General features: G+C 44.9%; 1 protein-coding gene across 2 annotated transcripts in view; it reads right to left on the reverse strand.

The window, feature by feature from the left end:
* ADCY2 (adenylate cyclase 2) overlaps positions 1 to 14,220 on the reverse strand; it is a gene marked incomplete at its 5' end in the record, with an annotated part of 400,073 nt that overhangs the window by 68,660 nt on the left and 317,193 nt on the right. For both annotated transcript variants that reach the window (XM_080803421.1, XM_080803420.1), the window contains one exon: positions 12,012 to 12,096. In XM_080803421.1, coding sequence (XP_080659547.1) covers positions 12,012 to 12,096 — 85 coding nt within the window. The remainder of the gene's footprint in view (positions 1 to 12,011; positions 12,097 to 14,220) is intronic.

A 14,220-nucleotide genomic window follows, 5' to 3' on the forward strand; every position in this document is an offset into this window, starting at 1 on the left:
TTATATTGTTACATATAATATAATATAATATTATTATATTATTATGATTATATTATTTATTATTATTATTTTAAATCTCTAATTATTATTTATTTTAAATAATAATAAGGAATAATTGAATTAAGGAAAAATGTGTCAGTTAATTAAACCGTGCAGGGGGATGTGTTGGGTCTCAGATCACAGCGATGATAAAGCCGTTATCATCACTGAGTGGATCCATGCGGAAAACAGACCGGCAGGAAGCTCATCGTCAGAACACACGGGACCCCAAAGCAGACTGAAGTCCGTACCTCCAAGACAACACCCGCTGCTCTCGGGCGTGCGTCCTGCTGATGGCTTTACCTCACCCCACCCAGTGGGTGCTGTGTTCCACTCGGAGAGGCTCTTCTCCAAATTTTTAATTGTGTTAAAAAACACATAGCAGAACACTCTCCCTCTTCATTTTTTTAAAAGGATTTTTTATTTATTCATTTGAGAGAGAGAGAGGGAGAGAGAGCACAAGCAGGGGGAAGAACAGAGGGAGAAGGAGAAGCAGACTCCCCACCGAGCAGGGAGCCCGATGCGGGGCTCAATCCCAGGATGCCGGGATCATGACCTGAGCCGATGGCAGATGCTTAACCGACTGAGCTACCCAGGCGCCCCGCCATCTTCATTTGTAAGCGCACAGTCCGGTAGTGTTAACTATATTCACATTGTTGTGTAGCATAGGTCTGCGACTTTTCACCTCGCACAACTCAAAGTCTAGACCATTAAAGACCTTCCCTCCCCCCTTCCTCTTGCCTCGGGCCACCACTGTCGTACTTCTGTCTCTAAGAGTCTGACTACCCTGGGTGTCTAATAAACACGGAATCGTGCGGTATGGGTGTTTTGTGACTGGCTTATTTCCCTCAGCCTCATCTCGAGGCTCATCCAGGCTGTCACATGTGACGAGATTTCCTTCTTCATAAGGTTGAATAATATTCTGTTCTACATAACCACATTTTATTTATCCATTCATCTGTGGATGGACACTGTGTGGCCTCTGGTTTGTGGCTCTTGCGAATAATGTGGCAGTGACCATGGGCGCTAGAGAAGCTCTTTAGATACGAGAAGGGACTGAGGTATTTACAGGATGGCAATGTTCCCTCAGCATTTTCTGTGGACCAGACTCTGCTCTGTGGGATTTCAGGGCGTGAGGTCACTTCATCCCGAGGGCCGCCTTTCCAGGGAGGGGCCACCATGATCCGGACCTTCGTCCACGTGGTAGGGGAACAGAGGTGGGGAGAGTCCTGAGGGGTGGGTGACACGCGACCTGTGCCAGGCGCTACTGTGCACAGTCACAGAGGTCCCCTGACAGGGTGAGCAGGTACATAAGACTTCTCTAGGGAGCTACATTTTCACCTTCGTGCGAAAGGTGCTGTGGCCGGATGGCTACATGTCCTGAAAACACCAGAAAGAAGGTATGATTTCAAAAATTTTAAGGGAAGGCCAACATCCCGTACCTTTCTGACTTGTACTAAGTTAATATGGTGGTAAAACAGGTGTAACATCCATAAACCCCAAGCAGCAAATCCTCCCCAGTAAACAAGCAGCCCCTTTATTTCTCTCCCTCTTTCACATCTTTCTGCTTGATCTTCAAAAATATGTCTGCTTTAGTCTTAAAAACGAAAGCATCACAGTATGTCACATGCTGATACAGCGATTAAATGAGATTCTTTTTTCAGCAATCTTATTTATTTATTTATTTATTTAGAATTAGCTTGAGGCGGGGGAGGGGGAGAGGCAAAGGGAGAGAGAGAGAGAGAGAAGTTCAAGCAGACTCCCTGCTGAGCATGGAGTCCAATGAGGGACTTGATCCCAGCCCCCTGAGATCACGACTCAAGGCGAAATCAAGAGTCGTGACGCTTAACCGACTGAGCCACCCCCGTGCCCTTACGTGAGCTCCAACAACAAAGGATGACAGGTGGTTAGGACAGTAAGAACCAGCCCAGGGGTCCAGGATCAAATCCCCATGGCTGAGTGACATTCTGCAGGTTAACTATCCTCCATGATCTCAGCTTCCTCATCTCTAAAATGGGGCAATAATACTCGGCTCCTTGGTCTTGTAAGAGATTAAATGAGCCACATCAGGCACCAGGGTGGGACTTAAAAGCCTTAGCTCTTGTTACATTTATGAAGAAAACATAATACTTCTCAGAGACATTTTAGGGACTAAAAAGTCTCCTCGCTTTCTAGCAATATGAACAAACCCCCTCATCTTCCCTCCTTTTCACTACAGTGTTTCCTCCGGGCAGCCTGCCTTCTCGCTTCATTCCTGTTGCCAACTAGAGGCCAAGAAGAGAACTGCCCCAAACGTGAGACTGTCAGCACCGTGGGCCACCAGGACAAGGAGACAGCCGGTGACAGGGACACGGGCCATGAACCACAATGCAGAGAGAGGAGGAGGAGGTGAAGATGTTTGCAGAAGCAGAGGAGAGAGGAGACGTCGGAAGGAAGAGGAGACCACTGATTCTACTGCAGCTCTGAGTAAAAAGCTCTGCTTGGATCCTGATGTGATAATTTAGCTCAGTTTATTCCACTTTGGGTTAAGCATTCGAGTAAAATCTCTGCTGGAAAAATAAGTTTATCAAAATTTGCATCATCCCAATGAAACATCATAACAATACCATCTTCCAGAATACTTGGGCATTTATACAGAAGGTGCTTCTTGGACGAAAACGAGAGCCCGGGTTCGTTCCTCCATGTGATCTTTGGTTTAGCGACTGGCCTCACTCCAGTCAAATCTGTGTCCTGCCTTTCTTGGCCACCAGGGGGTCTCGCCGTATGCACGTGGCCTCCCAATCACAGTGAGCTGACCGCGGGCCTTCTAGAAACGCGCTTGGCTGTTAATGCCCAGTGCATCCACTGACAGATGTGGAACTGGGACTAAGTGCAGTGGCAGATGGAAAAGGAGAAAGAACATAAACTTATATGGAAACGGTACACTGGGTTCGGTGCTGGGGACAGGGACCAGGGCAGCTGGCTAACAAGGGTGTGGATGGAAGTCAGGGCTCTTCATTCAGTACAGGCAGAAGATTCTCCTCAGAAAAATAAAATGTTCATATACTATCTTTGGATTAAAGGAAAAACAACAGGAAAAAAAAAATTTCCTCCCCCTTCTTCCTTCCTACCCCCTGCCCCATACTCCCTGACCCACTTTGAACCTCTTGCACTGGAAACAATGGGTAATCCCTCATTCTAAAATTCCTTCTAATTTAACATAATCATTATAGCATGGATTGCATTGGCAATTTCATTAGGATCCTTTTACTTTTCTTATTTCTTATTTTTATTTTTAGACAGAGAGCACACGTGTGCACATGCATGTGGGTCGGGGGCAGGAGAACAGGGGGGGAGAGAGAGAATCTCAAGCAGGTTCCACACACAGTGTGAAGCCCCATGTGGGGCTTCATCTCACAACCCTAAGATCATGACTTGATCGGAAATCAAGAGTCGGACACTTAACAACTGACTGAGCCACCAGGGGCCCCAGCGTCCTTTTAAAAAATAAAATCAGTTGCCTGAAAAGAAATAGATGTTGCTATTAAGTTTAATACAATGAAAAACATTTCAAAAAGCTATAAAGATAACAGGAAGTAACACATTTTTATTATTAGAAAAACAAAACTCATCTTAAAATCTTGCCTGAAAAAATGGTGACTTTTTCATATAAGCATGCATTTTTTATGTATTTGCCTGCAGGAAAACCTACTTTGGCATTTTAATTCCTCAAGAACTGTCTTTTTGAATGGCAGCAAGCAGCTATAGCATAATTACTTGTAACATTTAGTGCCACAGAGTCTGCCATGTGTACTTCGATTCTTTAATAGTACTTGCTTTTCCTACAGAAAGGCTTCTTGATTTCAGTCAGTCATATTTTACAAATCAACATGTTTCTTTCATAAGCCCTGAGTGAACCCCATTCTTCAGCCATCCATCCACTGTGTGGCACTCACAGTCTGTCCACATTGTGCTATCTTCGATGATGCACTTGTCTCTGGGAACCCGGAGAGCTGGCTGAGGATGGTGACCATATCACACCCTGTTTGTATTCCCAAAGCGGCACAGCGTTCAGCAATGAGTAGGGACTCAACAGAGGTATGCTCAGTATGTTATCTTATCTTTCGCTCAACAATCTTATCTTCATGTGTATCGGCCACTTATTCTTCAAAGAGAAATTTCTAGCAGTCAGAAACAAAGAAGGAGTTCACTGCTAGAGGGACTGAGACTGTGGGGTTGGCCTAGGAGTGTTCTAGAACTGGACACAAGCTGTAACACCTAAGGGGTGGGCTTCTGATGCCCACAGGAAAGAAGATGTTGTCTTGGGCTTGCAAAGGGTCAACAGCTGAGACCAAGAACCCTGAATAAAAGGAGAAGCTTGAGGGGTGCATATATTTTTTCAAATTAGTGTTTTCATTTACTTTGGGTAAATACTCAATAGTGGAATTACTGGATCATATGAGCACTGAGTAATGTACAGAACTGTTGAATCATTATATAGTACACCTAAAACTAATATAATACTCCATGTTAATTATACTTCAACAAAAACAAAAAGAACAAACAAACAAATCCCAGAGGCCTCAGAAGACTGCTCCCTCTATGTAAACTAGTCTTCCACTAGTTCAGGAAGTTCCAATAAACTTACATAAATTCTAACTCTAAATATGGTGATGAGTTTGAAATCATATTAAATGCTTCATAATAGGAACCTCAAGTTGAAGGGTTATTCGCTGGGTCAAAGACCAGAGAAAGCCCTTCAAGTTCCTGCTTATTGTTGGAGAGTAAGTCCCACCAAACATGACCTCAAAATAAAAAAGAAATTAGGAACTACAGAGGACTATGGGCCATAAGAGGAAGAATCAACAGACACAACAGGAAGTAGAATTAGCACCACGGGACCTTCACGTATCATCCATCTGCAACAGCCTGCAAAATTACATTAAAGTAATCAAGGATAGATTAGAACACATAATGAATGAGCCCTTAAGAGAAAAAAAACAGATGCATTTTTAAGAAGATCCACAAAGACTCTCAAGAGATGAAAATGTAGATATTGAAAAACTCAGTAGCTGTGCTGGGAAGGGTAGGATAGCTCTGAGGAAATAGCCCACAGAACAGAAAGACAGGGATGAAAAACATGAAAGGAATCTTGACGCACAGAAGGTACAATGAAGATTCCAGACACTTGTAATGAAAGTTTGAGAAAAAGAGAACAGAAGGACCAGGAAAGAAACAAAATACAAGGAGCTACAGACCAGCTGCTTTGTGGACCTGGAGAAAAGCATGAGCTCCGTGACTGATGTGACATCCTGACTCCCAGACAGGAAAATGAAAGCAAACTTGTACCTCAGCACAAGGATCTATGGCCCATAACTGACAAAGAGAAAATCTACAAAACCACCAGAGAGAAGGCATATTGCCAGCCAAGAAACAGCAATTAGCGTATAGATCTCTCCTTGGAAAATATGGACTCATGTTTTCACAATATTAGAAAAATTATCACAAACAATTATTCAATGAAAAAAAAAAGACCATTATTTAAATACAAAAGCTGAGTACATTATGCATAGGGTCTCACTGAAAGGATTATCCTTTGGGAATATGGAGACGGCCCTGGAGGAAGGAAGGAAGGTGAGATATTGACATACAGTAAGAATGATGGCAACAAAGAATAACAAGAACAGTTTAAATTTAGAAAAATTTATCCAGGGGCGCCTGGGTGGCTCAGTGGGTTAAAGCCTCTGCCTTCAGCTCAGGTCATGATCTCAGGGTCCTGGGATCGAGCCCCACATCAGGCTCTCTGCTCGGCGGGGAGCCTGCTTCCTCCTCTCTCTCTCTGCCTGCCTCCCTGCCTACTTGTGATCTGTCTGTCAAATAAATAAATAAAAAAAAATCTTAAAAAAAAAGAAAAGAAAAGAAAAATTTATCCAATACTCTTCATCTTTCTGGGCTCTTTTACAGCTTACTGATTCAGCTCTCACCTTCCCTTCTTCATAATAACTCCAGAGTTTCTGATTTCAAGAATCTGATTATCTTATTCCATCTTCCATATTCGAGAATGAAATGGAAGACAGAATGATAAGATTTAGAGGATGGTATTCTTCATCAACAAGATGGAGATATTATTGAGCTCCATTGGTCGTGGGTACATTACACATTTGAAGTTAATGAGTAAAAAGAAAATAGTAGGATATAAAACTTCCAAGTAACTAGAGGGAATAAGGGAGAACAGATAAATTGCATGGATCTAAGACAATACAGGAGAGGAAGAAAAAAAAGTAACAGCAAAGAAGATACATGATGAATTAAAGAAAAAGTGAAGTAAGTCTACTAGTAATTATAATACACGTAAATGTGTTATACTTGTCAGGTAAAAGAGAGAGACTGCTAGATCAGAGGAAATAACATGCAACTAGATGTTGTTTACCAGAGACACACTTAAAGCCCACATACTGACAAGGAAAAGCTGAATAAAAAGAAGGAAAGAAAGGACAGTGGGAAAGTACAAAAGAAAGCTGGCAGAATTATATTGGCACTGGAGAAAATAGACTTCAAGGGAAAAACACTGCTGTGGGGTAGAAAGCTTTTCTATCAGCCAGTGTGTGACCTACTTTCCTTCCACAGGACAGACTTGATGTTTGTGCTTTAATCTCTGCCGGGAACAGGGTCGGTGGGCGGGCACAGAATCTCTGCGACACAAAGCCCAAGACGACCACATTGAGAGAAAAATCTCTTCTGACGTGTGTCAGCATTTTCATGCACTGTGTCTGGCATCCTTGTTCTAAAAGACGCTTTGGGGGGTGGTTTTCTTGGTGGTATTTTTGGTTAGAGTCACTCTCTTGTATTTGTTGCTGAGATGTATGTCTACTCCGGTCATTTAGTGTTCAATCTGGCTGTAATCATGTACTTATTATTCCCAGTAGTGTGATGACAAGTAATACTACTTTCATTGCTGACTTTACTGACAATGTCAATGTGAATCTCTTACTTTACGTTTTAGTTTCTACTTTGGTAAACTGAATTGTTTTGATTATCAAGTAAAATAATTGATTTTCTTATTTGTAGGATTCTCCTATATGTGAAAACATTTTGCAAAGGATTATTATGAAAGGGACTTTCTACTGGAATAATTTAGTGTCTAAATTCACTCATAAATTAAAAATTTCCCCCATCTTACCAAAAGTCTTTTAAGATGAAGCTGTACTTTCCCCAGAATCCAGTTTTAAAATAAACTGGGCCAACAGCTGAATAATGTGTGTCAGGAAACTAGACCAGAGGGAAATACGAATGAGATTCTCCATGAGGTAGTCTTGACTTTCCAACGTGATTTTGACCAGTGGATGGCTTGGCCATCACTGCTAGGCGTCCTCCGTGCCACGCACGCCCATGACCATGAACGTGGACATCCTAGTGCTGGGCGCTCACCTGCTGGTGACTCTCTCCACACACAGTCCGACACCTTCCAAAACATTCCCCTTACATGACTGCAAGTGGAAACTGCTCGAGCGGGCAGCGCCTCCAGAGCTAGACACCTCTCGTCCACAAAATGTGGGGCTGGACGAGGCCATCTCTGGGTTTGCTGTCCGCTCTCAAGTTCTGCCATTCTGAAATGCTAACCTCAGGGAGGTGCTGATGCCACGGTGCCTGCAGACACCTGACAAGGGAGGATGGGGACAGGCCAGGAGTCCGGGCAGCCTTGGCAGCAGGGATTGGCGACTGGGGCTGAACTCAGAGCCATGTGCTCAGAAGAAGTCAACCCGAGGGGAGGATGAGGCCAGACGTGTTCCGCACAGCAGCGCCTGCAGGCTGCCCCTAGGTGCATCCCAACATTCCCTCAAGTGTCCCGAGGTGGAATATTTATCTTGTATCTCAAGCGCCTGAAGTACTACAATGAACAAAACGGGGCCGCAGCGACCTCGCGAACGCACTTGCTCTTGAAAAGATCACAGGTGAGAATACAAAAGGGAAGCACCATCAGCAGGCACGAGCGACGTGGGTGGTGACAACGGGGGGCTCTGCCGAGTTGGCTGGCCAAGGCTAGGAGATTAGTTCCAACCGAGGAGACAAGTCGAAGCAGATTGGAGTCAAGGAATAGTAGCATGTGTGAGATGGTGTGTCACTGTGGTGCGACGAGGGTCACCCGCTCACCAGCGCTATGTGCATCCGTCCGCCCGCAGGACCTGGGCCGACGCCATGGCATCTGAAGAGGAGTTCTGTGCCACCGGGGTCACCTAACCGCCTCAGGGGTGGTATTGGGGATATGGGGTGGTGAGGAGGCAGGGGTGGTGTTGGGGAGGCAGGGGTGGTGTTGGGAAGTAGGGGTGGTGTTGGGGAGTAGGGGTGGTGTTGGGGAGGCAGGGGTGGTGTTGGGGAGGCGGGGTGGTGTTGGGGGGCAGGGGTGGTATTGGGGATATGGGGTGGTATTGGGGATACAGGGGTGGTGTTGGGGAGGCAGGGTGGTGTTGGGGATATGGGGTGGTGGGGATACAGGGGTGGCGTTGGGGAGGCGGGCCTGGTGTTGGGGAGTAGGGGTGGTGTTGGGGAGGCAGGGGTGGTGTTGGGGAGGCAGGGTGGTGTTGGGGGGCAGGGGTGGTATTGGGGATATGGGGTGGTATTGGGGAAACAGGGGTGGCGTTGGGAAGGCGGGCCTGGTGTTAGGGAGTAGGGGTGGTGTTGGGGAGGCAGGGGTGGTGTTGGGGAGCAGAGGTGGTGTTGGGGAGGCAGGAGTGGTGTTGGGGAGTAGGGGTGGTGTTGGGGAGGCAGGGGTGGTATTGGGGATATGGGGTGGTGGGGATACAGGGGTGGTGTTGGGGAGCAGGGTGGTGTTGGGGAGGCGGGGTGGTGTTGGGGAGGCAGGGGTGGTATTGGGGATATGGGGTGGTATTGGGGATACAGGGGTGGTGTTGGGGGGGCAGAGGTGGTGGTGGGGAGGCAGGGGAAGGGGTGTGCGGAGCGGATGAATGGACTCGGTGGAGGGGACCTCATGAGATGACACGAGTCCGGCAGTGTTTCCTCAGTGCATGCTTATGAAACACTTCTGTGGGCAGCATTCTGCTGGCTTCACTGGGGGACAGAAAGCCAGTGCAGGGAACAATTCTTGTCTCAGAAAACACACTCTGTGTAAGGGGAAACAACAGTTACACTGAACCAAAAAAAAAAAAAAAAAAGAGGGGGAGTCAATTACATTGTTACATAATCACGTGCTGAATTATGCGGCACAGATCCTAAGCCCCACAGCGCTGGAGGGAGGGCCCATTGCAGGGGCTGGTGGGTTTCTGAGAAAGTTTCTAGAAGGCAGGCGGTTGCAGGGCCCACCCACAGGCTGAAGTGAGCAACATGGGCAGGGGGAGCTTCCAGGAGCCACTAGGGCAGGGGAGGGCAGGGGAGGGCAGGGGAGGGCGGGGGAGTGGAGCGGGGGAGGCAGATAAAGGCATAAAGGCGCGCTCCAGGCTTCTCATCGCACGAAATGTGGTAACAAATACATTTCCTGACTTTTTTCTCACATTGAACAACTATCTGTCTGATTTTTCTAGCAAAACCTGCACTTCATGATCACTCTTATTTTTTGCCCATTTTAATGTGGGTCTCTCTCTCTCTCTTTTTAAATCACACCCAGCTGTGCAATAATGATAAGTCAATGGCAGGCAGGTCCCCAGCGGAACAAAGGTAAAGCTCTTGGAGGAAAATTCTCCACCAGGCTTACCTTCTCTCGACCTCCTTTATCCAAGGATTTTACTTGAATATTAGCATCAATGTTGCCTCTGGCATTTAAGCTAACATATGTTAATGGAAGGATATGAAGGGTATTAATATTTCTGGGATATTAAATACACTTTCAGAAACTCAGCATTTAATCCAAAAATAAATGAAATCATAGGAGCACTTCCTACATTTGGCAGGTTTCCAGGAGGCCAGGGGATGAGCAGTTAGGATGTTACGATAGTTCTCCGTGATCACTAAGACTATCTGTGACGCACAGCACTTTTGATTGAATTTGGAAGACGGGCTAGAAAGCACACTGAAAGCCTTTTGACATTGGTTGTGCCTTAATTTCTTTGATGTTGACAGTTATAAAAAAAAGTCCTTACAGAATCCTTTAAACAGTACAAAGAACCTCTTACGAGAATGAGAAGAATCCCTTGAATTTTACCAGGATTTCCTCTTGACCAAGGATTACAGCCGGTCAGTGGTGGGAGTGGGGAGAGACTCATTCACTAATCCTGCTAATTCAAGGTCAGAAAGACAGGTCCTCAAGCCTAGGCTTCCAGACCACTTCCGCCAAACCTAGCCTTCTTTCAAGGAAGAGGCAGGCACCTGTTCACTCCCAGCACTGAAATTTTCCCAGAAGGTAACACAGAGTTACAGACTCCCTAACATCTGGTGTGTGGGTATCAGTGTCTTAGGAAGCCCCTGGGAGGAGGAGGAACCAGGCACTGTGGGTGTGGGATCCTGATGGCCCCGAAGCAAAATAGGGTGGGCCCAGGAGAGACAAGGAGCCGTGGGAGATTGGCTGGATTACACCCAGGCTGAGAGGAGAGACATTACGTAAGAACAGAAGCATTCTCTCAAAGCAACAAAGTTGCCCTGGAGATCCTTTTTCCAGCCCTGCATCGCCCGCCTCCCCCCCATCTCTCCCCCCTTCTCTGTTTCTTTTAGATAGCAATTTAGTGGAAAGAACAAAGTCAGCTTGAAACCTTAAAAACACACTATGTTCCCCCCACCCTGAAGACTGGATTCCTTGGAACAGCAAATGAGAGAGGGGGCCATTTAGGCAAAAGGACAGAAGCTGCTGTAAGCAGAACGAGGCTTGGATTTCCAGTGGGACCGTGAAGGATAGTTCTTGTTCCGAAACCTGACAGATGGGCTACGGAAGCCTTCTGGGGACCAGGAAACAGAGAGGGGAGCCAATGAGGGGGAAAACAAAAAGGAACAGGTGAGTGCGGGGGTAGTTTCCATTATTCTGGAAAGCCACCAGGAACATGAACACTAATGAACCTGGGCTTCATTAGGACTTAAGGTAATGAGGACGTCATTCCTCACTCACCTTCTGAGAAAAGCCTATGTGCTTTTCCACGTAAGGAACATGTGAACCTGGAAAACCAGACTTCTTTGTAGTTAAGCATTTTAGAAACTTGACAAAGATTCTAGGGCAATATCTACAATCTATAGTTTTCAGGGGATTTAAAGAAACTTGAGATGCCACATGCGCATTTCTCAGAAATCGGAAACCAGGTGCCACTTCGGAAGGAGTTTCCAATCTGATTTGAAACATCTACACTATGATGTAGCAAACACCCCCCACCCCCCACCCCCCAATCAGTTTGCAAAGGTACGGGGCAGAGACTGTATGCAGTGTCCATTGTTGAGAGGCATATTCTGAAATCTTAACACATTTTGGCTAAAAGATTACTGTTGGCTTCCTTATGATGCTCTCATGGAGCCACTTGCTTTGGCCTCAAGAATACACTTAGACTTTCCACTCTCACATCCTGAACGAGCCCTTGAACCATAACAGCTTGCAATGATTGGTTTAAATGAAAACACTAACAAAACCTATTTTTACATTTTTATATTTACATTTTCGTATGTTTCAAAATTTTATATCTTGAAAATGGATACAAAACACATATTTGGTTTAAATTTTAATTCCCCCATACAGAAAAATCCTCCTATCATACTAGTGTTTACTGCTATAATACTCTGAAAAGTCAGAGAGGACACAAAGTGGTGACAGAAATAAATAAACAGGAATATAGTTTTACAGTGTGACAGCCAACACTTCAAAGAATCCTCAAGTTTTTAGTGTCTCGGTGGTGCCCAAGCTGTCTGAGTTGATATTCTGGGCCACTGACATGAAGCATGCAGGCCATTTACTGGGATCTGTGAGCTCCTGAAATAGTAAATCGCCAAGCTCCCCTGTTTCAAGCAAGAAATCAGTTTTCATTCAACGAGCACAGTGTTCAGAGAAGTTCCGTATTTGAAGCACCTACCAAAAGCTGTCCAGCAAAGCAGATGAAGAGGATGAAGGCGAGCACGAGGAACGCAGCTCCGAAGGAGATCCCCAGAACCGACGTTCTACCAGGGAAGCAAAAAGAAACAGGTTAGTGTGGGGGTAGTTTCCATTATTCTGGAAAGCCACCAGGAACACCCTGGGCTTCATTAGGACTTAAGGTAATGAGGACTTCATTCCTCACTCACCTTTTGAGAAATGAAACGAGCTAAAACCAAAAACACATCCAGAGAAGAGTGTGCCCCAATTGTGTCTGTCACCTTGCTGATTCATCAAAATTGCCCTAGAAGCACCAGGTCCTTGTGAAAGCAAAAAACCATCTTTTTTGGACTCTCTTACGCAACGGCGCTTTGATGCCTGGGCCTGGCCTCTTCCCCGGGAGGGGCAGCCTCATCTGATGCCCTGAAGGACCTCCTGGCCCATCCTTACTCCTGCTCACTCAGGAAACACTGTGTCCTTGCCCTCCCCAAGACAATCCAGCCAGGTTCAACTTCCTTCAGCAATCACGCAGCTAAATGTTTCCTGAGGTTCCCCAAAGACTTCAGGGACCATGGCCTTCACATTCTTGCCCAAGCTGATGAACACGCAAGCTTCTTCCTATGAGCACGTGAAACACCAAGTTACAATTCTGCCACCGACAGGTTGTGGGTAGATAAAAAGCATTAAAAGAAGTGCATGCCTCTCTGAGACATCCTTTATTTTTTATTTTTAGGTTTTTAGAGATTTATTCATTCATTTCTGAGAGACAGAGAGTGAGAGAGAGAATCTCAAGCAGACTCCCCACTGAGCGCTGAGACCAATGCAGGGCTCAGTCTCACATCCCTGAGATCATAACCTGAACCAAAATCAAGAGTCAGAGGCCAAACCAACTAAGCCACCCACCCACCAAGAAACACCTTTTAAATCATTAAAAAGTTCAAAGCCTCTTAAATCCTCATTTACTCCAAAGATAGTATTCAGGGGTATTAAAAGAGCTGGACCACAATGAATAATCAAAGATGAAATTTCATCTTATGGTTCTTGGTGCTATAGTAAATGGAATTGATTCTTTAATTTCCCTTTCTGTATTTTCATTGTTAGTGTATAAGAAAACAACTGACTTCTGTACATTAATTTTTCATCCTACCACATTACTGAATTGCTGTATGAGTTCTAGTAGTTTGGGGGTGGAGTCTTTTGGGTTTTCCATATAAAGTATCATGTCATCTGTGAAGAGAGAGTTTGACTTCTTCATTGCCAATTTGGATACCTTTTATTTCTCTTCGTTGTCTGATTGCTGTTGCTAGGACTTCTAATACTATGTTGAACAAGAGTGGTGAGAGTGGGCATCCTTGTCGTGTTCCTGATCTCAGAGGGAAGGCTGTCAGCTTCTTCCCAATGAGGATGATATTCCCTGTGGATTTTTCATAGATAGATTTTATGAAGTTGAGGAATGTTCCCTCTATCCCTATACTTTGAAGCATTTTAATCAGGAACAGATGCTGGATTTCTACATCAACTGAGAGGACCATGTGGCTCTTCTCTCTTCTCTTATTGATTTGTTCTATCACACTGATTGATTTGCAAATGGTGAACCACACTTGCAACCCAGGGATAAATCCCACCTGGTCATGGTGGATAATCTTTTTAATGTACTGTTGGATCCTATTAGCTAGGATCTTGTTGAGAATCTTAGCATCCATATTCACCAGAGATATTGGTCTGAAATTTTCCTTTTTGGTGTGGTCTTTGCCTGGTTTGGGGATCAGGGTAATGCTGGCTTCATAAAAAGAGTCTGAAAGTTTTCCTTCTGCTTCAATTTTTTGAAACAGCTTCAGGAGAACAGGTATTATTTCTTCTTTGAAAGTTTGGTAGAATTCCCAGGGAATCTGTCAGGTCCTGGGCTCTTGTTTTTTGGGAGATTGTTGATCACTGCTTCAATCTCGTTACCCGATATTGGTCTATTCAGGTTGTCAATTTCTTCCTGATTCAGTTTTGGAAGTTTATAGTTTTCCAGGAATGCATCCATTTCATCTAGGTTGTTTAACTTATTGGTATATAACTGTTGATAATCATTTCTGATGATTGTTTCTATTTCCTTGGTGTTAGTCATGAACTCTCCCTTTTCCTTCATAATTTTATTAATTTGGGTCTCCTCTCTTTTCTTTTGGATTAGTTTGGACAATGGTTTATCAATCTTACTGATTCTT

This window comes from Martes martes (genome assembly GCF_963455335.1).
Source record: "Martes martes genome assembly, chromosome: 5".
NCBI lineage: Eukaryota > Metazoa > Chordata > Mammalia > Carnivora > Mustelidae > Martes > Martes martes.